The 24,321-nt window shown below is 42.2% G+C and overlaps 1 protein-coding gene across 4 annotated transcripts in view; it reads left to right on the top strand.

Moving 5' to 3' along the window:
- The window catches only part of NHSL1 (NHS like 1), a 128,010-nt gene extending 105,984 nt beyond the window's left edge, over positions 1 to 22,026 (top strand). For 3 of the 4 annotated variants that reach the window (XM_073894000.1, XM_073894001.1, XM_025861258.2), the window contains exons 4-8: positions 173 to 365; positions 4,598 to 4,729; positions 10,332 to 13,535; positions 14,046 to 14,178; positions 18,990 to 22,026. In XM_073894000.1, the coding sequence (XP_073750101.1) occupies positions 173 to 365; positions 4,598 to 4,729; positions 10,332 to 13,535; positions 14,046 to 14,178; positions 18,990 to 19,719 (4,392 nt within the window). In that variant the 3' untranslated portion in view covers positions 19,720 to 22,026. The remainder of the gene's footprint in view (positions 1 to 172; positions 366 to 4,597; positions 4,730 to 10,331; positions 13,536 to 14,045; positions 14,179 to 18,989) is intronic. The other variant, XM_025861249.2, reaches the window with a different exon arrangement.
- The last annotated feature ends 2,295 nt before the right edge of the window (positions 22,027 to 24,321 follow it).

Genomic DNA, 24,321 nt, shown 5'->3' with positions numbered 1-24,321 from the left:
TAACCGGTCATGCTCAAGATGAGTTTCCTTGCAAACCATTGCTTCTTTCTTAAATGTTACCTTTTTTTGTTTGTTTGTTTGCTTTAAATCAGTTTAAAAATTTTTTTAAATAAGAAGTGTATTTTTAAATGTTTCTTCCAGCTGTTTACATCTTCTTCCTTTTTTTCCTCAGTGTTCTGTTTCTTCATCAGAAGAAGAAAGATTTATTTCTATCAGGAGACCTAAAACGCCAACCTCAAGTGACTTCTCTGACCTTAATACTCAAACAAATTGGACCAAGTCACTTCCCTTGCCAACACCAGAAGAGAAGATGCGACAGCAAGCCCAAACAGTCCAGGCTGATGTGGTTCCCATTAACATAACTGGTATGCTTTGCTTTGCAGATAGCTTTCTAAACATACTTGGGATAATGACTTTGGCTTTTGTTTGTTATATGCTTTTAGCTCCTCATTTATACATCAAAGGTAAAAAGCTGTATTCTGGCTTCCTGCTCTTTGTTTAGTGAAAGGAATATTAAAACTTATAAGTGTGGATATGAAATATTTTTTGCTTGTTAGAGCACTGTGTCACCAAAGGTTGATATCATGGAATTCATCAAAAGTATGTGGGGTTTTTTTTCCACTGAATTACTTAAAATTTCTAATTTTAAATATTCTGTTTGAGAACATCTTCTAAACGTGGTCGTATGTACGAAAACAATGACATGTTTCCCTTCTAAAGGGCTATTTTATGTAGTATATATGGAAGTGAAGAAATAACAGTTTTGTGATATTTCTAAATGATAGATTTTCCTACCTTTTTGTCTTCTCAAGTAGAAAAAGGGAAAAATGGCTTAAAATAAGAATATCAAGTGAATTAACAATAAAAATTTATAAAAATATCATTTTAAAGTCAATAGGATGGTAAAATTATATTTTGATCCCCATAAATTTGAATTCTACAATTCAAATAAAAATCAGTTCCTTCTGAATATAAAGTTTTTAGACTATGTTATATTAAGTTGGATTATGAATATTGCCAAACATGAAATTCAAGTCCTTTTAGAATATTATGCTCAGATTTTAATCATCTGTGATATTTAAGGGGATGAACAACAAGATACATAGAGCTCAAAAGCAATATTTCACAAACTTAGAGGAGTTGTTAAAAGATTAAAAGTCAAAATTTTCTTGCTGTATTAGTTCCAGAGCTCACAAAGAAGATAGGTCAGTGGTTTGGGGGGTGTACCAGGTATAAAATAGATGTGTTAAGAGTTAACATTGGACAGGGTGTCCAAGAAAAACAGATTATTAATAATCATCATTGATAATAAGTCCATACAAAGCATGGCCTATAGGGCCAGAACCTGAACAGAACCAGGTGACCAATAAGGAAGAATTTTCATAAAAAATTAGGATGGAAACCCACAGCACCCTTGCTATACTTCTAAAGCTACCACTTTTGACTGCTGTTAGAAAGGTTTGTACATATTGATAGTTATTGAAGATTTTTTAAAAACTTTACAGATGTTTAAAAATTCCATTTAGAATAAAAATGACATCTCTTTTGAATCCTAGAGAAATTTAGTAAATAAGTGCATGAATTATTTTAAATTCCATGTACATTTTCCCATACTTACTGTACTTAAGCCTAAAAGAATAGCATAGTATTTTATTCCATTTTCTTTGCAAATAACATTGTTGATCTTCCCAAATGTGATTCTCAGGCACCTAGGTCATATCTTTTTAAGCTCATTTTTGTAAGTAGCTGTGTTTCAGAATAAAGTGTGTTTATTGCTTGATGGAATATGTGGACACATACTTTCTGTATGAAAATGCATTACATTATTTGATTGATTAAATGTAGCAGAAACATAATTACATTATATATGATTAAATATCTCAGAAGTAGTATTATAAGTTAAGAAGATTGTGCTATGAAATACGACAGTCCTTAATGGAATTAGGATAAATACATTATCCTGAGATTAGGAAATTTAAAACAGAGTAACTATAGCTTCAGAAATAAAGAATTATTTGCAATGAAATGCATTGTAACAACAGTAGACAATGCCATTTCTTCGAGCTGTAATTCTCTCCTGTTGATGACTTAAGTGGATATGAATTACATAGAGTTTAAAAGGAGTCCTTCAGATACCACATAGGAAAGGTGAATGACAGTAAAGAAGTGAGCAATATGAGTTATGTCAAAAGCAAATTATTTTTGAGTGATTAACATTTTCCGAAATGTAATAATTAAATATAATACCTAATTACATATTTATTGATTTATCTTCTGGATCCATGTGTTCACATGCATACACATATATTTCATAAAGAGATGATTTTTCTAATATTCTGATATAAAGAAGCATTATGTTTAAATTTTTCACTTTTAGCAATTAACATAGGTTATATAGCTTCCTGCTCTTTAAATGTTATATTTCTGAAGCCCTAGAAAACTTTTGAGACTAAAATGTAGCTTCCCATAGGGAATTGTCATATGTTCATTTATTTGGATGAACACTGACCCTCTAGTTTGATTTTTCAGTCAGGTTCAGCAGGGAGAAGAAATGTCGATAAATACACTATCCAGAGTAAAGCTGGCCAGGCATAGAGGTAGAACATTAGCACAATGAGCTGCCAGCCTGAAAATAATTTAATCCCTTTAGTCAGAGTCCTGTAGGGATTCATCATGTTCTAGGGATTCATCATGTTTCAAATGAAATGTATATATGTGTAGGTTTCATATTCTGCCATGTGGGATAACAAGTCTTCTACCTGGAAGATACAGTGGGTAAAGATGCTTCAACAGTTTTGACAAACTGGCTTTGTACTAATGTCTGAATTAGCTAAGTTTATTTCTAAGTAGTAACCATGACTAAGGCTGTTTTTCAATGAAAGGGAGTGATTCATTTCCTCTCAACAGGTATTTATTAAATGCCTACTTTGTGTCAGGCGTCGAACTGAGCGACGCAGGTGGTGCTAAGATATGTGAGTCATGGTACCTACCCTCCAGAAATGTTTAGTCCACCAGGAGGGACAGACCTTTTGGGTCATGATGCAAGATGGAGAGTTTGGTGCCTTTAACGGCGTATGTCTTAGATGTCCATTCTCGTGGTTGGTTTCTTAATTTCCTTGGAGTTTGGGTGGTTTATCTTTTGTTTTTTTAGGAAGCAAAACTAGAGAGTAGATGTAACTATCAGTGTTTTGTCTGTTCTTAATGCCTTGATACAAGGAAATTGTCTTCCTCTGCCACAGGAACTAATGGACCATTGAAGTCATGACTTGCCCCTTACAAGCACCATATATGCTACTGCGCATGATGATGCGTTTATCACAGCGATGGCACCTTCTGGTGTCTTACTGTCTTCTCTCAAATCGTTTCTGGTTTTCTCCATTAGGAACAAAGTTGCAAGCATTTTCAAAGTTGCCAGCATTTATTTTTGTTGCTTCGTAGGTGAAATGTGTTTTGATCATTCAGATTTTTTAATCTGTATAGATTAGATAAGTTTCTATTTACAATTCATTCCTATTTAAATAGAGGATACACTCTTTACAACATACCCACTTTGAATGTATGTCAATATTGCTGAAAAGAGTGAATGTTTTATACTTTTTTTTTACAACATAAAAATGATGGAAGTATATAATTTGTGTACATATATATTTTTAAAATCTCTTTTTGAGGAGAATAACCATTTAACAAAGACAGTGCTCTAAAACTTTCTTTAAATAAATTGGCAAATAATGTAAAGCAGACCAATCAGTAACTGATACTGTGTCATTTTATGGTTTCCCATTGGTGTGTTAATCACACAAGCTCAGAATGTAGAGATTAAAAAAAAGTCCTGTGGATGTGGCATTCTAGGTTTGATTGCAAAATTACTGGAAATGTCTGAATTAAGATCAATTGTAAAAGGTGATTATGAAATGGAGAGAAAGCAATTCAGCTTTAACAACAGCGTGCTACTGGGTCTCATTGTGGTAAAAGTACTTTATCATTATAAGGCTTTTTATTGGTCATGATAGTTGTATCTCACACCATAGCAGTTACCAAATTGTCATTACCAATGTCCAAATTGTCACCTTCCCTGACTGAAAGAAAAAGCTCTTCATCCAAGAATCCTTGATTAAGTTGTTTGTATCATCACAGAGGACAAGACATAATAATTGCTTTCTAGAGATAACCAAATGAACCCAATATGCCCATTGCTGTCTCATGTACGCTAATGTAAAGAGTGATTTCGGTGACCAGAGGGCCTATGTAAAACACTTCCAAAATGACCCATTTTTTAAATAACACAGAATCATTCTTCAAGTGTGTTATTAACAGATTTGCACTTGTTACCCCAGCATGTTTGCAAATGAGATCAAGGTATTTCCTTTGGAAGGACACACACCTGGAAATGAAAAAAAAAAGTTGCCTTATGATGATAATCTGCTTTCCTTCCTTTTTTTTTTTTTTTGTCCTTCAGCATTCATTCATCATCATATGACTGGCTAACATAATTATTAATACCTTCTTACCATTTTGCAACAAGCTTCTGGAAGAAAGTGCATGGTGTCGGCTTGCTTGAAAATAACATTGCTTTGCTTGTTCTACTACTCTATATTAGGGGAGAATTTCGATCGCCAGGCCAGCCTTCGGCGGTCTCTAATTTACACAGACACTCTGGTAAGACGACCGAAGAAAGTCAAAAGGAGAAAGACTATTACAGGAATCCCTGACAACATACAGAAGGAGCTAGGTATGGCTCATCAGAACTGTATTCTGTTGCCCCTCATTACTGCTCAGCATTACAACGCTAACCTCATCCTGGTGCTTATGAGATAATACATTCTGATAGCCGTTTGGTGTCCCCAGAGCAACAGCTTCTCTCCTGAGTGAGGCACAGGGTGCAAGTCTTAACATCCTGTGCAGACGATCTGTTGAATTTTGGTAACAGGAAGAGCTTATATGAAAACTGTTAAGTGGGATGTTGGAAATGTATGGTAATGTCCTCATCTCTGTGAACCTTGCATATTGGGTATTTCCACAATAAAATTCACCTTTCATTTAGATCTAAAGTGTTCATAAAACTGAAAACTCATCCTAGGACTTCAAATTATGAATATGGACTTCACTAGTCATACTGACAGTGTTGGTGGCATTTTGTCATCAAAGAGACAGCAGTGTGGGATAATTAGTAAATTCCGGGACACTAGGAAATAGTCATTTGTGTTGGATAGTGTCTTAATGGAACTTCCAATGAAACAATGTCAATAGGTTTCTGGTCAGTACTTTTCAGCCTGTGATAAAAACAGCAAAAAAAGACACCCCACTTTTGGTGGGGGCGCTGGTGGAGAGGGTTATTTACTTCATAATTCACTTACCTGAATTATTTCTGCTTATCTTTATAAATGCTTTGGATAATCCTTTCTTTGTACATTCAGTTCCTCTCTCTGGTTTTTAATGGGCCCATCGGGAATGTCTACAGAGGCAGCTGAGCATATCCGTCAGGGGCAGGCACTCTGATGCCAGGCTGCGTGGATTTGAACCCTAGCTCTGCCACTTACTCTCTGGGTGGCCTCAAGCTGGTTACTTTACCTCTCTGAGTCTACTTCCTCATTCAGATAATGTGGTTGGTGGTGCTAACAGAGCATATCTCATAGAGTTGTTTGAGGACTTAATGAATTTATACAGGTGAAGCACTTGGTGCCAGGTACTATATGTTTACTCTATGTTAACATAATAGCTGCTTTTACAATTACTGCAGAGAACTTAATAATACCTGTTATGAAATTTGCCTCTTTGTCTTCAGCCAGCCTATGGAGGGATTTCCTTGTAGTTGCTTTCACCTGATGTCTTTACTTTTATTTACTCTTGAAGGTTATAGTCTAGAAATGCAGAATAATTATTTCTGAACATGCCCAGGAGCCTTTGAGTGAAAATGGGATTACCCTCGCTATGGTGATCTATCTGTTACAGCACTTTGAGGTGGCATTGCGGCTTCCGAGTGCTACAGATGTTGTTCCCATGTGTTTTTTCCCCAGTACCCCTGCTTAAATGCCTTGTATTAGGGATGGAAGGCTCATTCTTCTTTCCCTGGTATTCCCTCTTTTACTGCCTTCCGGTTCTACAGTATGTATGCTCCGCCTTGCAGAGTGAAGCCACAGTGGGACAAGAGTAGCAATGCTCTGCTTTTGCTCTAGGTAGTTCCAGTGACCCCGATGACATACAGGTGCCTGTCTTATTTCGTAACGCAGGGTTTTATCACATACAAGACTGACACAAGACTGCATCCACAGGATTTATGAAATCTGTCTTTGGTTCGTGCCCCTGCATCTGCTTCCAGATCTGGGCCAGCCCTCCTGGATCTCATTCTTTCAGACTCTTTTATTATTTTTTTTTTCCTTTAGGTGACAGCTAACTAATGTGAGAAACTAGTACATACTCTTATGCTCAGTAGATGCTTAATGGGCTAATTTCTTACAGCACTCAGGTAATGTTTATATTTTAACTGATCTTGTAGGGGACATTGTTTAACCTGAAGGAATGACTTTAAAGACAGATCCTTTGTAAGATAACAAGGTTGATATTTTGAGGTAGTCTACATTTCAGTGGCTGTACATCAAAATAGGTGAGTTTTGGATGGCTTTGTACAAAGAGTATAAAAATAGTTTGGACCAGGTAAAGATATATATACACACAAGTATTCAGCATGAATTCTCTCTCTCTCTGTCTCCCCCCACACACTCTATATATGTATATATGTATATGATTTCTAGAACCTCAGAAATAAGAACTTTTATCACTTTTATTACTAAACCAACCAGTATGGAGCCAATAACTTGGTTGCCTCTTTGACCTTGCTAGAATGATCTGATCAGCTAGGTAAATCATGTCTTCTATAATTTTATTTTTAAAATAAATGATTAAGTCCCCGGGGCCCATGTTCATTTCTCTTTTGCATGTAATATAGAAACACCAGTAATGCTGAAGGAAAGAAAATAGCTTTCCCACATCATTGCATTGTGATTGCCAAACAGGAGACGGTTGATGTCATTTCATAGTCAGTGACATGTCCTGGATCCTAGCTGGTGGTCAACTGAGACAGTTGCATCTAAGTTAGAGCTACTTAAAAAAAAAAAAAGAAAGAAAAAGACAAATAACAATGTAGTTTTATACATAGGCTAGTTGGGAGGATTGATAGAGTAAGGGAAAATAACATTTAAATACAGTAACATTTAGCAGAAAATTTGGATCATACTTTTTTTTTCATTTTATGACTTCTGGTTGATCTTCCCCTTTCTCCCCAATATTTTGTACTTACAGGGTATCTGGTGTTTCAGAGTTTTGTACTACCTAACTAACGAGTCTCAAAAACAGACAGTATTTTCCTTAAAAAAAATTAGTCTTTTCTAGATATGAAACGTAGGGAATTTGTCAAACAGATTAGATAAAAAGAGAAATGATTATCTGAAAAAAGACATTCACTAGGAAAGATACTTGCTATTCACGAGACCTTGAGAAAGTTGATTGTGCTTAATTCTATGTGGTTTTCACTTCAAAATCCATATAGTGGACTCTAGAGGTGAGCCACTTTATAATGCTAAGTCAAGGTATGATATTTATTGTTTCAAGCAGTTTATGGCTTATAATTTGTTGCCTTCCATTTAAATGAACCAGACAAAATTTCTGATTTTTTTCTTTACTCTTTGTATCTTAAATGTACATAGAAACATATTTGAACAATCCACCGCGAGTTTTCATCTTCTAGGATCAGGATCATTTTGTTGTTACATAATTATATTTGGCTACTGAATAGTTTGGATACTCCTGGAACAATAGCTCTTCCCCAAGCAGAAAAAAACTTCATTGAAAGGAATTCCCCTCTTGGGGCACCTGGATGGCTCAGTCGGTGAAGCATCTGCCTTTGGCTCCGGTCATTATCACAGGGTCCCTGGATCAAGGCCCCCCGTGGCGGGCTCCCTGCTCAGTGAGGAGTCTGGTTCTCCCTCTCCCCCGGCTCATGCTCTTCCCCTCTCTCTCTCTCAAATAAATAAATAAAGTCTTTAAAAAAATAAAGGAATCCCATTCTGAATAATTATTGATAGTTTGTACTAAGAACATTAAGAAGAGCATGAGACCAGACACAACTTTTTAAGAATTCACATATTAAACCTTAAATTAACTAACCTGTAGATATCTGTCATCATATTTTTTACATGTAAAAACATGTTTTTTAAAATTCGACATCCTTGTAGTATTGTGTAATAAGTAAAAAATATATATAATTATTTCTTTACATTATACTGTAAAATCAGATACATCCCATCAAGATTTTTCGCAGCACCTCAGAGGTCTATGTTTGTTTGCAGATCTCTTTTTATAGTCTGTTTCTGTTACTTAGTTCTAGTCAAGGTAGCATTCATTTGTGTCCTGTAATATGTAGTACTTTTTGTACTATGAAAATATTAGAGGATCTGTTTTGGGAATAGAACTTCAGTGGTCCCTATGATCAATGATAGATAGGAGTTGTTTTTTACATGTATTTTTAAAGGTCTTCAGAAAAACGTCATTATTTTAATAAAATTGTGCTGGGCTGTAGATGGTGAAGAAATGGCTATATTTCCATTTTCAGAAGGCTAGAATGGTTTCATGTTCAGAATTCTTAACCTGAGAGAATCAGTACATTGTTTATGGCCCTTACAGACAGTTCAAAATCTACCACTGATCTCATGCAAAAACGATTGCAGTTTTGAAAGACAAAGCTATTAATATCCATTGTTGAATGGAATAAGGTATCTTGAATATTTGGAGCCAAACTGGTGCAGACTGATACAGCCAAACAAGTCAATTTCCCACCTTCTGAAATCCCAAGTGGCAATAACATCATCTTTTGTTTTCCAAAGTGGATTTCTCTCCTGCTCCTGCCCATTGGCCCACTTCCCTTTCTAAGGGAGAACCTTATGTGTATGTGTGTGTGTCTGTTTCTGTCTGTCTGCAGTGAGTGTGCCTGGCAGAAGGTAGGGGGAGGAAGTAGATGCTCTCTGCTAAAAGATACAAGTATGAAAATATTCTCCATCATCACAAGTGAAGGAACAAGCACTTTATGCTTTATTCTTCATAGGATGACATCTCCTTTGTGGTTCATATAAGAACATCACTGCCATATTTGTAATATCCTTTGCTATTCAGATGAGCAAAAGGCTTTATATCCAGTCAGGGACATGTGGTTAATTCATGTGGGATAGAGAGGAGTTCCCAGGAATCCTATCACTACCAGTGTCCTTGCCCAGGTGAACAGTGATGCCCGCAGCACTCAGCTTGCATTGCTCAGCAAAGCCCATACTTGAGATTTTTTTAAGTTTTTGAAACAATGTAGAGAGAAACTGGTTATGCTGTTATTTTTTAAGATTTAATGTATCCTAATGGTTACTGTGCATGAATTGATTCTCTCTCTCTCTCTTTACGCTTTGGTTAAGTTGTTGGTTTCATGATTTTTTTTTTAATTTTTTTTTTAGCTTCTGTTCCTTTCTAGGTAGCTTGAAATCTGTTATCTACACTTAAGGGTTTTTTTTCTCATCCATTTCCCTCTCTGTTTGGCCCTCTTTATGCTTTTTTTCTTTTTCTTTAAATATACCTACTCTCAGTTTGGTTGTAAAGCTCCAAGAAATGAATAACCCTAATTTGAGGAAATGCTCAGTGGATCAGTTCCTGCTGCTTTTTCCCCACCAGAACACAACAGATTGCTATTGGATTTTGAATGTCACTGACAGACAGATGACAACGGTGTAAGATGAATAATGAAATGTTTGAGACACAGATGGGCCTGTAAATAATTTTTTCTTAGGATTTCCTTCTGATATAAAAAAATTAATGTAATTAACACCATTCTATAGCAGTATCCGTTGTAAATGGTCTCTGTAGCCTACTGTTGAACCACTCCATTCATCTGTCTTTGGGAAAGACGGTCACAGTTTGATAGATGCTCTGCACAGTCACCTGGTGGGTGGTGGGCCACCTTGAAACCTATACCAAAAGGAGGTTATTTGAAAAGTAAATCTTCCACCGAGCACTCAGCCTTGATCTCAAAGAGAGTAACTGAGAATTCCATATGTAGCCTTAATTTACAGGAGGATTTGAAGTACAAATCAAGAAAAGTACATGAAATTCATACCGAAGGTTTTTACGTTAGGAGCTGTCAGTAAGTATTTAAACTCACTCAGGTGCCTACAGGAGAAAAGAAACTAGACCAAATAGAAAATACACATATTTTGAAGTACAGCAGGGTAAGATGGGGTGAAGGGACAGGTGGTGAACTCAGATATTTTTAGATAACAGGCCTCTTTCTGCTTTATCTCCAGCATCGGGCACTGGCCAAGATGATGTCGGTGGTCACTCAGGATACTCCCCAGACCACTGCTCCACACTAGGAAGGCTTGATAGCTGTCGGTCTGCTGGGCTGCGCTCAGAAACCAGGGACTCCAGCTGTCAGACTGAGGAAGTGAAAGTTGTACCACCTTCCATGAGAAGAATCCGGGCACAGAAGGGGCAAGGCATTGCTGCCCAGATGAGCCACTTCTCCGGCTCCTCTGGGAACATGTCTGTGTTGAGCGATTCTGCGGGCATTGTGTTTCCTTCTCGCCTCAACAGCGATGCTGGTTTCCACAGTCTCCCACGTTCTGGGGCGAGGGTGAGTGTTCAGTCCCTCGAGCCACGGCTGGGTGCCCTGGGCCCCACAGAAGACCTGGATGGTGCTCACCCCTACCAGAGCGGTCACAACCCACAAGGAGAAGAAAATTTAGGAGGTGCCTCAAGGACTGGAATGCCTTTGAGGCCCAAGTCCCAGGAGCTGAGGCATTTTGAGAATGTCATCAGCCCAGCGTGTGTGGTCTCTCCTCACGCCACCTACTCCACCAGTATCATCCCAAATGCCACACTCTCTTCCTCTTCAGAGATGATTATTATTCACACTGCTCAGAGTTCCGGACCACTGGACAGTAAAATTACCAGCTCCTCTTCATACACAAAGATCAAATCCAGGGACCACCTCCTCTCCAGGCATGCTAGTAAAGAGGATCATCAGTCTCCCAGTGGGAACTGGACGGAGGGTCACCCCAGCATTCTTTCACAGGCCTTAGATCATCCCCATTCCCCTGCTGCAACCACGCTGTTGTCCCTCTGTGACTCAGCGGTCTCTCTCAATACTCCAGCAAATCGGGAGAATGGATCCCAAGCCATGAGCTATAACTGTAAAAACAACCTGAGCTCTCCAGCCCACACCCAGGATGTGGATGGCAAGAGCGAGTCCAGTTATTCTGGAGGCACGGGGCCTGGCAGCTCGGAGCCCTGGGAATACAGTGCCCCTGGTAACGGGCAGGCATCCCCACTGAAGGCACATGTGGCAGTCCCTGGCTACTCCACTCCCGGAAGTAACGTGAGCAGCTGCAGTTTGGACCAAACCTCCACCAAAGATGATGCCAGGTCCCTGTATTCAGAGGAGCACGATGGCTACTACACGTCTGTGCACCCCGACCCGGAACACGGATCTGGAAACCGGTACAGTAGCGATGACTTTGGGAACCCCAGGCACAGTGTGGTCAATGTTTTTGATGGGAGAGCTCAGAAAAACCAAGGGGACCGGTCACACCACCATGACAAGTCCCTTTCGCGAAACATCTCTTTGAAGAAAGCGAAGAAGCCGCCTCTGCCACCCTCTCGGACGGACTCCCTGCACAGGATTCCCAAGAAGGGCGTCCAGTCGAACGGGCAGGCTCTGAACGAGAGCCTGATTGCCTCGCTCCAGCACTCGCTGCAGCTGAACCTCCCGGGCAAGGGCGGCAGCTCGCCCTCCCAGAGCCCCTGCAGTGACTTCGAAGAGCCCTGGCTGCCTCGCTCCCGCAGCCAGAGCACGGTGAGCGCGGGCAGCAGCATGACCTCGGCCACCACCCCCAACGTCTATGCCCTCTGCGGGGCCACGCCAGCACAGAGCGACACGAGCAGCGTCAGGTCCGAGTACACGGACCCTTGGGGTTACTACATTGACTACACCAGCATGCAGGAAGACCCCGGGACCGCAGGTGGGAGCTGCTTGGCAGGCAGCGGCGCACCAACAGGGAACGGGCCAGTCCACCACGTCCAGGAGGGAGCCAGCACTGTGATGCCCCAGGTGCCTGGTGGCTCCGTCAAACCAAAGATCACATCGCCGGAGAAGCCCCACAGAGTCACTTCTCCGTCCAGTGGGTATTCCAGCCAATCGAATACACCCACAGCACTCACCCCTGTGCCTGTGTTTTTAAAATCAGCGTCACCAGCGAACGGGAAGGGGAAGACCAAGCCCAAGGTGCCAGAAAGGAAGTCCTCTCTGCTATCTTCAGTATCCATCTCCTCCTCGTCCACGTCTCTGTCTTCCAATACTTCCACGGAAGGAAGCGGGACCGTGAAGAAGCTGGATTCAGTGCTGGCCTCTCCCCTTGCTGCTGCCCCTCTCCCCTCTCTTCCCTCACCGTGTCCCGCCGACAGGTCTCCTTTCCTTCTTCCTCCCCCACCTTTAGTAGAGTACCCCGACGGCTCTCTGCCTCGGTCTCCCCTCTTCCCCCCTCCACCGCCAGAAGTTCTCACCCCCTTCTCTCCCCCCACGGCACCTAGCCCCCTTACTCTGGGTGCACCTGCTTCCCTGCCGCCCGCCCCCGCTTCTGGACCCTCCTCAGCTCCCCCGCCTGCCCCACCCCTTGACCCCAAATGGATGAAAGATGCCAGGCCTTCTTTCAAAAAATCTGGCCAGCCAGATTGCTCCCGGGAAGCCTTTCGGCAGCCTTCTAGCAAGGAGGAAGGCAGCAGACCCCCCATGCCCCTGATAACCACTGAAGCGTTGCAGATGGTACAGTTGAGGCCCGTGAAAAAGAACTCAGGAACCGAGCAAGCACTGTTATATGAACAAGTATCTCAGGAAAAAGTAACTCCGGTTGTTCCCCAGTATCATTTAAAGCCATCTGCTTTCTTGAAATCCCGAAATAGCATAAATGAAATGGAGAGTGAAAGCCAGCCTGCCTCTGTGACAAGCTCGCCACCAACTCCTGCCAAGAGCTTGAGTCAGGGTCACCAGAACGGTGCAGCCGAGCGTGGCCTCCCGAGCCGCAGCCCGGGCAGCACCGGGGAGGCAGAGACTGGGCCCAGCCCCGGGGCCAACCCACGCCAGGAGCCCCCCGGCCCTTCACCCAGCAGGAAGCCACCCCCCATTTCCAAGAAGCCCAAACTGTTCCTCGTGGTGCCACCTCCGCAGAGAGACTTCACAGTGGAGAACGTGAGCAGAGCATCACCCAGCCCCACGAGGAGAGAGGCAACAGAGAGTTGTAGAGCCGGGGCTGCCGCTGAGGAGACGGGCTCTGGCAGCTTGGTTCTTGAGGGAGGAGCCACAGGATCTGCATCCCCGGGTAGAGTGAAAGCCAATGTCCCCATGGTGCAGCCCGATGCCGCGCCAGCCCCCTTGCAGGAGGAGCCAGGTGCCGAGAACAGTGCAGACGGTGGGGGCAACGTGGAGAGCTGCCTGTCGCTACAGGACGGAGGGCGTGAGTATGCTTTTCTCTCATTCCGCTCCGACCATATGCAGCGAGGCACAAGAGAGGGCTAGTGTGTGCTCCCGGGAAAGCCAGCAGCATGCGGGCTGCCCGTGCTGCCTCACACTTCGGTTACCAACTTGGCATTTTATGAAAAAAAAAAAAAAAAAAAAAAACTAAATCTCAGGGTATTGCGTACTGAACGTCAGAAAATAGAGGGGTAGGGTGGTCTGCAGGAGACAGGATATTAAATAGGAGTGAGCAGTGATCTCCCTTCTGGAGAGCTGCAGAGAAATGTTACAACAAAATTTAAGAGAGATTCAGTAGTTCTAGACTTCAGCAGAGAAGAATGAGCTTTGGCTCTCATGATCAAAATAAAAGATCAGATGACAGACCCTGTTGCCTGCCTTGCCCTGTGGCTCCTCCGTTAGCGGGAATGGCAAGCACAGCATAGCGGGAAGGCTGGCTGAAGACTGAAATTCAAGTCACTTGTGTGAGCTGCGTGTGTCTGCTTCTCTGTAGCTGGGGTTCCAGAGCCTGACACGGCTGGACCTTCCTTGGAGGCCTGTGACTTCCTCAGGGATGAAGGGAGTGATGAGGTGATGACCCCCAGTAGACCCCGGACCACAGAAGACCTTTTTGCAGCTATTCACAGGTATCTAAAACTCCTTCCTCTTAATTTTGATCAACTCTACAAGTCTACCCTTCTGAGTGGTTCCTCAGTTTGTCTTCCTTGAGTTTTTTCTCTGTCACCCATTAGCTTGATTATTTATTTTTAGTGTGTTTCTATATTTTTATTTCCTCTGACTCCCAATTTCTGTTTTACTTTGTTCCACTGATTTTTATGATGATGTGGGGGGACAGAGACTCCATGTGGTGCCTTCTGCTCGGCACTGCGCTTGGTGGCAAGAAATGCAATGTGTCAGTCATATGACGGAGTCTTTACAAGAATCGGATTCGAGCAACCGATAGTCCAGTCCAGGATGAGCGATGCTGTGTTTTGTGGACATAAGATACACAGACCAGCTCTACAGGACTTTTTTCCTAAAGGGGTTTTTATTTATTTTTTTTATTTTTATTTTACAGAAATAGGATTTTTTAGTGCAGTTGTCTTTGGCTACTTAAATGTTTCAATACAAGAATACAATCTTTTCCCAAAGCAGGAGCGGAAGGAATTAAATTTGTTTGTTAGTGTATACTGTTAGTGCCATCTACTGGCGTGAGAAATTGTTGGGTTTTAAAAAAAAATGTAAATTTTTCAAAATAACTGCCTGAACTGTTTTGCATATGGTCACCTTAGAGAGTGAATATGATTTAGCACGAAAACTATGTATATTACCTTTTTTCTGGTTGTAAACAGCCTGTACTCACAACAGTGTCATTTTAAGAATAGATAAGATTGTATACGTGCAAGGACTTTCAACCACAATGCTATATAAACCCTTGCTTCCTTCTTGACTTCTTTACCACAGTATTTTCAAATAATTCTTATGAATGTCCTTATGCTGCCAAGGCCGTATACTGCGCTGAATGGAGTTACCTTTTTTTTTTCCCTGAAACAGAGAATCCTAAAAAATCATTTGATTCTCTGTGTAAACAACCTTGTATCAGGACTGTTTCCCCAATTCTTGGAATCTAACTGAAAAGGCTGTTGCGTGAGATGAAAAGCATAGGGCTGTCCTGATTTGAAATCCCCCATGCAGCATATAAATATCTAACTTGGGGGAGAGGGGTGGAACCAAGCTGGGGAATTAGGTGTTTGTCAAGAATTTTGTTCTTTACCTCTTGGCCCTAGTATTGGTATAATATCCCAAAATATCCTAAAGACTGCCTCTTTAACATCATCTGACTGGGGTGCCTGGGTGGCTCAGTTGGTTGAGCGACGACTGCTCACGTCATGATCCTGGAGTCCCAAGATCGAGTCCCGCATCGGGCTCCCTGCTCAGCAGGGAGTGTGCCTTTCCCTCTGACCTTCCTCTCTCTCATACTCTCTCTCTACCATTCTCTCTCTCTCTCTCAATAAATAAATTAAAAAATCTTAAAAAAAAAACAAACAAAAACAAAAAATCATCTGACTGGTATCTTTGATCTCATTAGAAATAAAGAGGTAAATGGTAGATATTCATCCTTTCTGATGGCTGAGTAAAATTAAAGAGGGCACGTGATATGATGAGTACTGGTTTTTTTTCTATTCAACTAATGAATCATTGAACATTATATCAAAAACTAATGATGTACTATACCTTCACTAATTGAATTTAAATAAAAATCAAACAATCAAATAAAAAAAGAAAGAGGTAGTTTCTTATTAAATTATTTCTCAGAACAGTGAAATGAAAATGCTACATCCTTTGAAACCAACTTTAGTGGCATTTCTAGAAGTTTACACAGATGTTTCTAAGTCTAATCATGCTAGACACATAATAAGCACTCAATAAATATTTTCTGAATTAAATGAAACCAATTGGAATTTAACTCTTAGGAATTCTTCCAAGACTCAGTGTCTTTCATTTGGTCTGGAATGCACTGGGTTGCTAAACATGTAGGCATATATATTTATAGTAGCAGTCCACAGAGAAGGCGCATTGCTGGTTGCTTTGTGTACTAAATACTTGGTCTCGGTGAGGAACCCAACTGTTGTGGGGCCAAGTTACTATGTGCTTTTCTGAAAAATATGCCAAAGGTCGCGTCCATATTTTACTTTGGGAAGCTCCTTAAGGCACCGAGAAATCTGGTTTCTCCTACTAGTGAATTCTATCTACTGCAGATGTGGAAATCAGCCAGTCTCTATTATTCTCTGTACACATGATCGAAATAAAGGCCAAGTATGGATCACAAAGAGAGCAAGGACACCTGCTAAGTTTTGTTTTAATGTATTAGCAGACATAAGAAAAATCCATGTGAAGTCTGAGATTTTTAGGGCTTTATTTTGTGTGTGTTTACTTCTTTTTTTTAAATTTTTTACTGTTATGTTAATTACCATACATTACATCATTAGTTTTGGGCTTTATTTTATTTTATGTTCTTCAGCACCTAAGCTAATAATTTAAAAGAAAGAGTATCTAAACTGCACCACAGCTTTCAAATTTTATAATGCAAATTAATTCACTTCAGATTTAAAGCCAGATGGAAAATGTAGAACACCAGTTGAGGTGTGAAATTTTTATATTTATTGAAGTAATTAGTTTTCAGGCCAGTGTTAACTGAGCACTTTTTATAGCCATCTTCTTTAGAAATACACACGTGTGCAGTGTGTACACACACATATACATATGTATATGCAGAGAATTCATATGTTTAGATTTAATCCTCATTTTCAGGGGGCAACTGCTCTTGAGAAACAACAAAACTTTTATAATTGCCCATCTCCTCTCTTAATTTGAAATCCACAGTTAAAGGCCGTAACTTGAATCAAGTGTAGCCATGGCTTGATGTGTGGGTCTCAGCACACCCTCACCTTTTAAAAACCAAACAAAAACTGAGGCTACAAAGCAGTCCCTGCAAGAATCAGATGAACAGAGGTGCTTTTGAGAAGGAGCCTCTACAGGTTGTGAGGTCATGCACTATAGGTGGAAAGACACTCTACCGCGTCCTAGTTCTTATATGAAGCTGTGTGGCTTCAGTCTTTGGCCTCACCTTCTCTGGTCAGACCAAACGAGCTAAAGTCATTTCCAGCCCTAAGATTCTGAGATGTTACTACTTCTGGGGTTTTTGTCGGCTGGTCGTTAATGTATTCCAGAGCACCACTCTTTGTTGACAGCTGAGCAGAGCCATCGACCTAAAGTCTCACAGGCCAGGCTCTGCAGTCTCAAATGGACTGGTGCCACGTCAGCTCTGGCCACCCTTCAGTCTTTGTTTTCAGTCCTCACCACTTCCTGTCTTCTGCTTTGGGGGCTTCTTTTTGGCCAGAAGCCTGGAAAGGGCCCATCCTCCCCTGTACCTGGGTGTGCAGGCCAGGTCAAAACAGCCCTGAAGCCTGGCCTGGTGGCAGGAAGGAAGAATTTTATTTCCCTAAATGACACTCCTCCATGCCTGACACTTCATGGCTGTTACTTGCTTTCATCTTTATTGATAAAGTGTGAACTCTCTACTATTATTTGCCTTTCCAGATAGGAAACTGGATCAGAAACTTTTAACTTGCCCAAGGTCACAGAGCAAGGAAGCTTTAGTGTGGGATTTAACGCAGGTCTGTGTGACTCCAGGGGTTCTTTATCGCATTGAGTCCTCACAAACTTATGTACGAAAGCTAAGTTGCAGCATAGGTGAGTAGCTTGCCCAAGCCAGAAGTTGGTAGCGCTCATATTCAGTTCTTCATCTGTATATAAAATAGCATCCTCTTTCTCTTTCCCTGCTGCACCTTCTAGAATTTTACAGCAAACAAAGAGATACAGCCATGTCTTTATTTTATTAAATGTACCGAGTTTCCTTAAAGAACCTGCACTTAGCCAAGGGATTCCTTGCAGACTGAGTTGTTCTTATGAAGAGACCAGCAAGGGGCCCCTTGGCTCATCTGCTTTATTACCCCTGAGTCACTCTCAGTACAAAACATATGGAACAGTGAGGTTCTTAGAGACTTGAGGACAAGAAACACCTCCAGGAAACATTTTACTTTGCCTAAAGGCCCCTCCTCTCTTTCACATTCCACCCACATTCCTTAGATTTTCTTGATGGGTTAGAGGTTTTCTGAAGTCAGTCAGGCAACAGGATGTGGTGTGGAAGGCTCACTCTTATTTTCTGGAAAACTGGATTTCGAGAAGTTGACATACAGTCCAGTAAGAGCCAAGGAAGACTGGTTTTATGTCAAACTCTAGAATGACTTAAGAATGCAGAGTTGTAGAGTCGTTCTAGAACCTGAGGTGGGAGCTTACCTCAGGATAGGGGATATTCTGGGGGTTTGGCTTATCTGTTCGCCAAGGGCTAGGACCAAGCAAGAAAAGAAAGAGTAGAAAAAAGGATGGTCAGCACTGAAATGCTCTCAGAATCTGTCCAGTATAGGAGAGTTAGATAAAATATGACAATTATTCGAAACCTTTGAAGTGATCCTCACCAAAATAGGTTAATAGGATGTCTGAGATGTGTTTCAAAATAATCCAGTGAGGGTTGAGATGAAAGAAAGATGGCCATAAGTTAATCATTATCATAGATGGGTCAGGGGCTCACATGATAATACAGTGAACTATTAAAGTAACTCTTTTTTTTTTTTTAAAGATTTTATTTATTGATTCATGAAAGACAGAGAGAGAGAGAGAGAGAGAGAGAGGCAGAGGGAGAAGCAGGGAGCCCGACATGGGACTCGATCCCAGGACCCTGGGATCACGACCTGAGCCGAAGGCAGATGCTTAACCATCTGAGCCACCCAGGCGCCCTAAAGTAACTCTTAATAAATGGTGACGTAAGCATGCAGTATGACTGACATCCCGTGGCCCACTGGGAATTAACCTTTATCTTAATGTTATTAAATCTCAGATCCAAGAGGAAAGTCCTCGGCCGTAAAGATTCAGATGATGATCACTCCCGAAACCATTCTCCCTCCCCTCCAGTGACACCCACCGGTGCCGCCCCCAGCCTGGCGTCCCCAAAGCAAGTGGGCTCAATTCAGAGAAGTGTCCGTAAGAGCAGCACCAGCAGTGACAACTTCAAAGCTCTGCTGCTAAAAAAGGGGAGTCGGTCAGACACCAGTGCCCGCATGTCTGCAGCTGAGATGCTGAAGAACACAGACCCTAGATTCCAGAGGTCAAGGTCAGAGCCTTCTCCAGACACGCCCGAGAGCCCATCCAGCTGCTCCCCAAGCAAGAACAGGAGGGCCCAGGAGGAGTGGGCCAAGAACGAAGGCTTGATGCCTCGGAGTCTGTCCTTTTCCGGCCCCAGGTACGGCCGCAGTCGGACTCCACCTTCCGCAGCCAGCAGTAGGTACAGCATGCGGAACCGGATCCAGAGCAGCCCCATGACTGTCATCTCGGAAGGCGAGGGGGAGGCCATGGAGCCTGTAGACAACAGGGCTCGCTGGGCCCTGGGCGCTGCGAGGGGATGTTCCTCGGATGGACTGGTGGGGGGTGAAATGGACAAGGGCAGCCTGCTCTGTGGCGGGGAGCCCGCCGCCTCGCTGCAGGCACAGGGTCCTGGCCCCGCAGGGGGGACGGTCAGCGCCCAGAGCACAGGTCCAGCAGAACAGTGTCGTCTGCGGGAAGACAGCTAAGGACATGAGTGTGAATCTCCCAGGTAACGGTGAGGGAGGCGCGCAACACGTGGCTCTAGGAAAGCCTGACAGGTGCCCTTCCCTGCCTGGCTCGTGGATCCCACCCAGTGTTCATGTGGTGGGCCCAGGCGCTGCCAGCCCGGCAGCGGAAGGCGAGCATCCCGTAGGACACACTTGGCACTTGCCCTGTGGCTTAAAAGCAAGTAGAAGCTTAACTTCTGAAAGTGCTTCCTGGGGAAGATTTTTTTTTTCCTTTTTTTTTTTTCTTTTTTTTTGCTAAATGCTGGGTGTGTATGTGGAGGGGGGTGTGTGTGTGTATTTTGAACACTTTTTATTTTAAAAAAACATACACACACATACAGCATGTACAGAAGTAGGAGAAGGAAACACAGTTAAGCTGGGTAGAGGAATGGAGGTTTCTGGACTAGGCGGTAATAATTGCTTTAAAAGTAATTACATTTTTGGAAATTAGTGAGTTCCCGAAGACGAGAGAGAGAAGCGTTCCTTCTAAGCAAGAGGGGCCGACGCGCGGGTGCCACTGCAGAGGACACGTGGGTGTGGGCCCCGGTGTGCTTTCGAGGCGAGCCATGTGATGAACCCAAAATGGGAAAGGGCTAACTGACTAATGGGTTCAGGTACTTTTTCCGGGGGGGGGGGGCTTTCTTTTTTGTGAAAATGGGAAACGTGGTGGGGGGCGCAGCGCTATAACTCGGAGCCTGCTGCTCTGCAGCCACAGACAGGACTTTGAGCCTGACTTTGAGACACGTGGGTCCTTCCTTGAGTAGCCGCGGAGGCCTCTTTGGAGGCGAGCACGACGGTGCACATGCGCAGAGGGTGAGAGCTAAGGGAGCACGCGATACGCTGCTGGAAGCCATTTCCTGCTTATTCAATGAGATTCTTTTTCAGAATTAAATTTGAAAACTTGCACTACAGAACTGTGGGTGGAGATTTTCCTTGTACGACTGTTTTTACCAGAGTTTAAACTTCCATTTGGCAATTTCTTATCACTTGAAACATCAACATTTGATAACTTTTGGATATCCTTTTGGTTACACCAAAGAAAAAGGTATGGCTATTTTTTCCCTTGGACTGCCTACAGTATCATGTCCTCATTTAGAAAGGTTTATCAGAATCGATTATATATTACCTTACTTGGAAGAAAATACTGAATAGCTCTTGTTAGTCAAACTAATACCAATTGGCAGGGCTTGGCTATTAATTAGCCCTGGGAAATGAGTTTTTAGATTAAAAAGATTTTTTGCATCATTTGGTTTGTGAGTTTTTATATTTTTTATAAGGAATTGAGTTGGCTAATTACCTTCTAATCTTCTCCAGTTAGAATTTTAATACTTTTAGGCATGGGAGAAATGTGTGTAAAGTATTTATTTTTATGTCCTATTATTGTGACCTCCTTCTCCCACTCCCTCCCAACTTATGTGTACTTGGACTCCTGTATTTGTTGGCTAAATAAAATAAGTCTTGTCTTCTTCATTCGAAGGACCTAAGAGGACAATACTGAGATTCTTGGCCTGGGTACAGTGCAGCTGCCAGTGGTCATCTTTTTTGGTATAAAAATATAATTGAGAAGTTGTACTGCACAGGCCAGATTCTCAAAGGGTTTGTTATACTTTACAACTTTAGATACCCATTTTAGACACGGCTTTGAAACAAAAACAAACCTAAAGAATTAAGACTTTTTCTGTTCTCTGAAGAAAACAAAACACTTCTTTTCACACAACCAGAAATCAAGACCTAACATTTGGCTGAAGGCTAAAGGACTTTATACCATTTGGAGCAATTGTCTACTACATTGGGCACAAGGATCTTTTCTTCTCAATTTTAGAAAAGTGGTGTTGGCTTTTGAATATGAAATCTTCTCATAGCTCCCTAAGCAAGATTAGAATGTACGTGAATAATCAGAAAACTTTAACTTAATATATAAATCATTTATGTCAAAGGTATAAAGTAAAGAACATCAAAACTAATTATAAAACTATTTTAAAAAAATCCCTGTTTTTAAAGAAAAAAACATTAGGTTTTAAAATTCGCTTTGAATAAAACAATTGTAAAGTAAATATCTGAATGTTATTTCTTTTTGTTTGTACATGCAGTTTTGAATAATAAGGTAGGTTTCCTTTCACGGAACTGTTGAGTGCTTTGCTGGATACAAACAGAACAGCAGTGAAGACCAGAAGGCGCCTGTGGGAGGTGGGGACCCAACAGAGAGGAGATAGAACATTACAGACACTGTGGATGGTGCCATCTAAAAGGACATATGGAAAAACAACTCTGAACAATGTCCTATCGACTCTTGAATAAAAAATGAATAATGTATTGACTGATAGTGCAGGTGATGTGGCATGTGGAGGGATGCGAGAACTTTTCACAGGCGTGCATGTGGAGACATAGGGAGACAAGAATCTAAACTGATCCCCGAAACCTATAGTGTCTTTAGCTTTGCTGCTTTATTTCTCTGTGAGGACTCGCTGCTGTTAACAGACCATTTTATCTTTAAAAATTCAGTGAGCGTAGACGTGTCACCCTTCCTTACATCCTGAGACTGTAAGTGCCAGATAATCATAGACAGAAGCCCTAGGGCTAAATTATTTCCCCCTTATTTGTCCTGAGAGTTGGGGGAGAGACAAATGACCACGTGGTCTGTCAGTGGGAAGCCTCCTCAACTTTGGTCTGATTTCTGCCCTCCTACTTCTGAAGAATGTTGATTGAAACCATTGCTTCTCCTGTGGGGATGTGAGTATATTCGCTTGGGGAGTCACAATGACAAGGGGAAGAAAGGAGGCATTTCCACATCTCAATTTTCTTCTTCCCCCCCTCCACACCCCCCAGCACCATGCCCAGTTCTGTGATGGGCATCCTGGTAGGACAGGTGAAGCATGGGATTGGCTTTATTGGTTCTGCCTTAATGTGTTTTCAGCATATTAACTGAAGATGAATAACCGTTTATGTTGCTGAGATTCCATCATGAAATGAGTACAACAGGATAATATACTTGGGTGGATGTTAGGATCTTATCGGGGGATGGGGTTGGAAAGAGGGTCTTTCGAACAAAACGTGGACCTGACTCTTGAGGTCTGTTTGATTCTTGAGACCTATTTTTCTGTAATAAGCTATTCAGTTACTGTAGTATAGTTTCTTTCAATGAGCTGCTCTAAACTACCTTCTACACAGGCCAGCCTTTACTCATAGAAAAGCACTAGAGCAATCTAGTCATTTGTTCGGCAATGAAAAAAAGCCCTTTATTAAATACTTCTAATGTGCTAGGTAAAAGTGAGGGAGTCCTAGGATTAAAAAATGTGGCTGAGAGGCTTCGGATCTAGTGAAAAAGACACACTCTGCGAACTATCCTGTAAAAGGTGTCAGAATAGACGAAAAGGAAGAGCACTCTGGGCTCCACAGCAAACCCTGTTGGGACCTGACCCGCTGTGTGTTCTCCTTTACCATTGGAACACCTGGCATTGATACAAGCTGGCGATGCATCCAACCAAAACACTGTACCTCACAGCCTCCCCTGTAGTCAGGAGGGCACAGTTTTGGCCAATGAGACATGAGCAGTAGTCTGGAAATCTCCAGGAACGTTGCTGATATAGGAGCCAGCCCCATCTCCCATGGCTTCCTTTCTCCCTTTCTCCCTTTCTCCCTGAATGAATGGGAGGCTAGAAGAGGAGCCGTACTCTTCCAACCTTTCAGCACCAATGGGTTGAAAGCCACATGTTGTGGAAGGTGGAGGAGAAAGGAGCCTGGTCCATTGATTATCTCTAGAGCCACTGCACCAGCCTTGGGCTGTCTACCTCTAGGCACACTGGGTAAGTCATTTTACCACTCACTCACAGTTGAGGGATAAGGTTCTCAGAGGAAGGTATCCTTGCTTTTTTTTTTTTAAGCCCTCTCTACGCCCAGTGTGGAGTTCAAACTCACAACCCTGAGATCAAGAGTCGCATGCTCTACTGAGTGAGCCAGCCAGGTGCCCCAAGTGTCATTGCTTTTGACTAGGTAGGTGGGGGGTAGGGATTGATGTTGAACCTGAACTAAGACTTTACGGATAAGGAGGGTTTCACCAAGCAGGGGAAGCTGGCAGAAGGACACTCCAAATGAAGGGAATAGCATGAGCAAAGACACAGAGGCCAAGCGTTTAGAAGAAGCCAGGTAGTTACAATGTCTCTAGAAAAACATAGTAGGACATGAAACTGGAAAGATTGTCTCCCGCAAGAATGTAGAGGGCCTGGGATGTCCTCCCAAGCAATTTGGGTTTTGTTCTGTAGTATTGGGAAACAAGATTTTATAAGGAGAATGGTATGACCTGCCTTGGTTCTTAGCCTTCTAAAGCTACACTCTTCCTTATTGACTACATCTCATCCCATAGCATTAAATGTATATATACTGCCCCCCCCACAAACACACACATCTCTACCTTATCAATTAAAAGCATTACACACAATGGTTCAGGCCCCAAATCTAGGTTCCTTCTCGTGGCCTGTTTCCTTTTCACCTACATCGAAACCCTCAGCAGGTCCTGTCAACCATACTGCCAAAATAGTTCACAAATCCAATCACTTCTCACTAGTTCCCCTGCTGCCTCTCTGG

The sequence above is a fragment of the Callorhinus ursinus genome, unplaced genomic scaffold (genome assembly GCF_003265705.2).
Source record: "Callorhinus ursinus isolate GAN/ISIS: 27379988/994484 unplaced genomic scaffold, GSC_fseal_2.0 scaffold6, whole genome shotgun sequence".
NCBI classification, from domain to species: Eukaryota; Metazoa; Chordata; class Mammalia; order Carnivora; family Otariidae; genus Callorhinus; species Callorhinus ursinus.
This window is presented reverse-complemented; position numbering and strand designations above follow the sequence as displayed.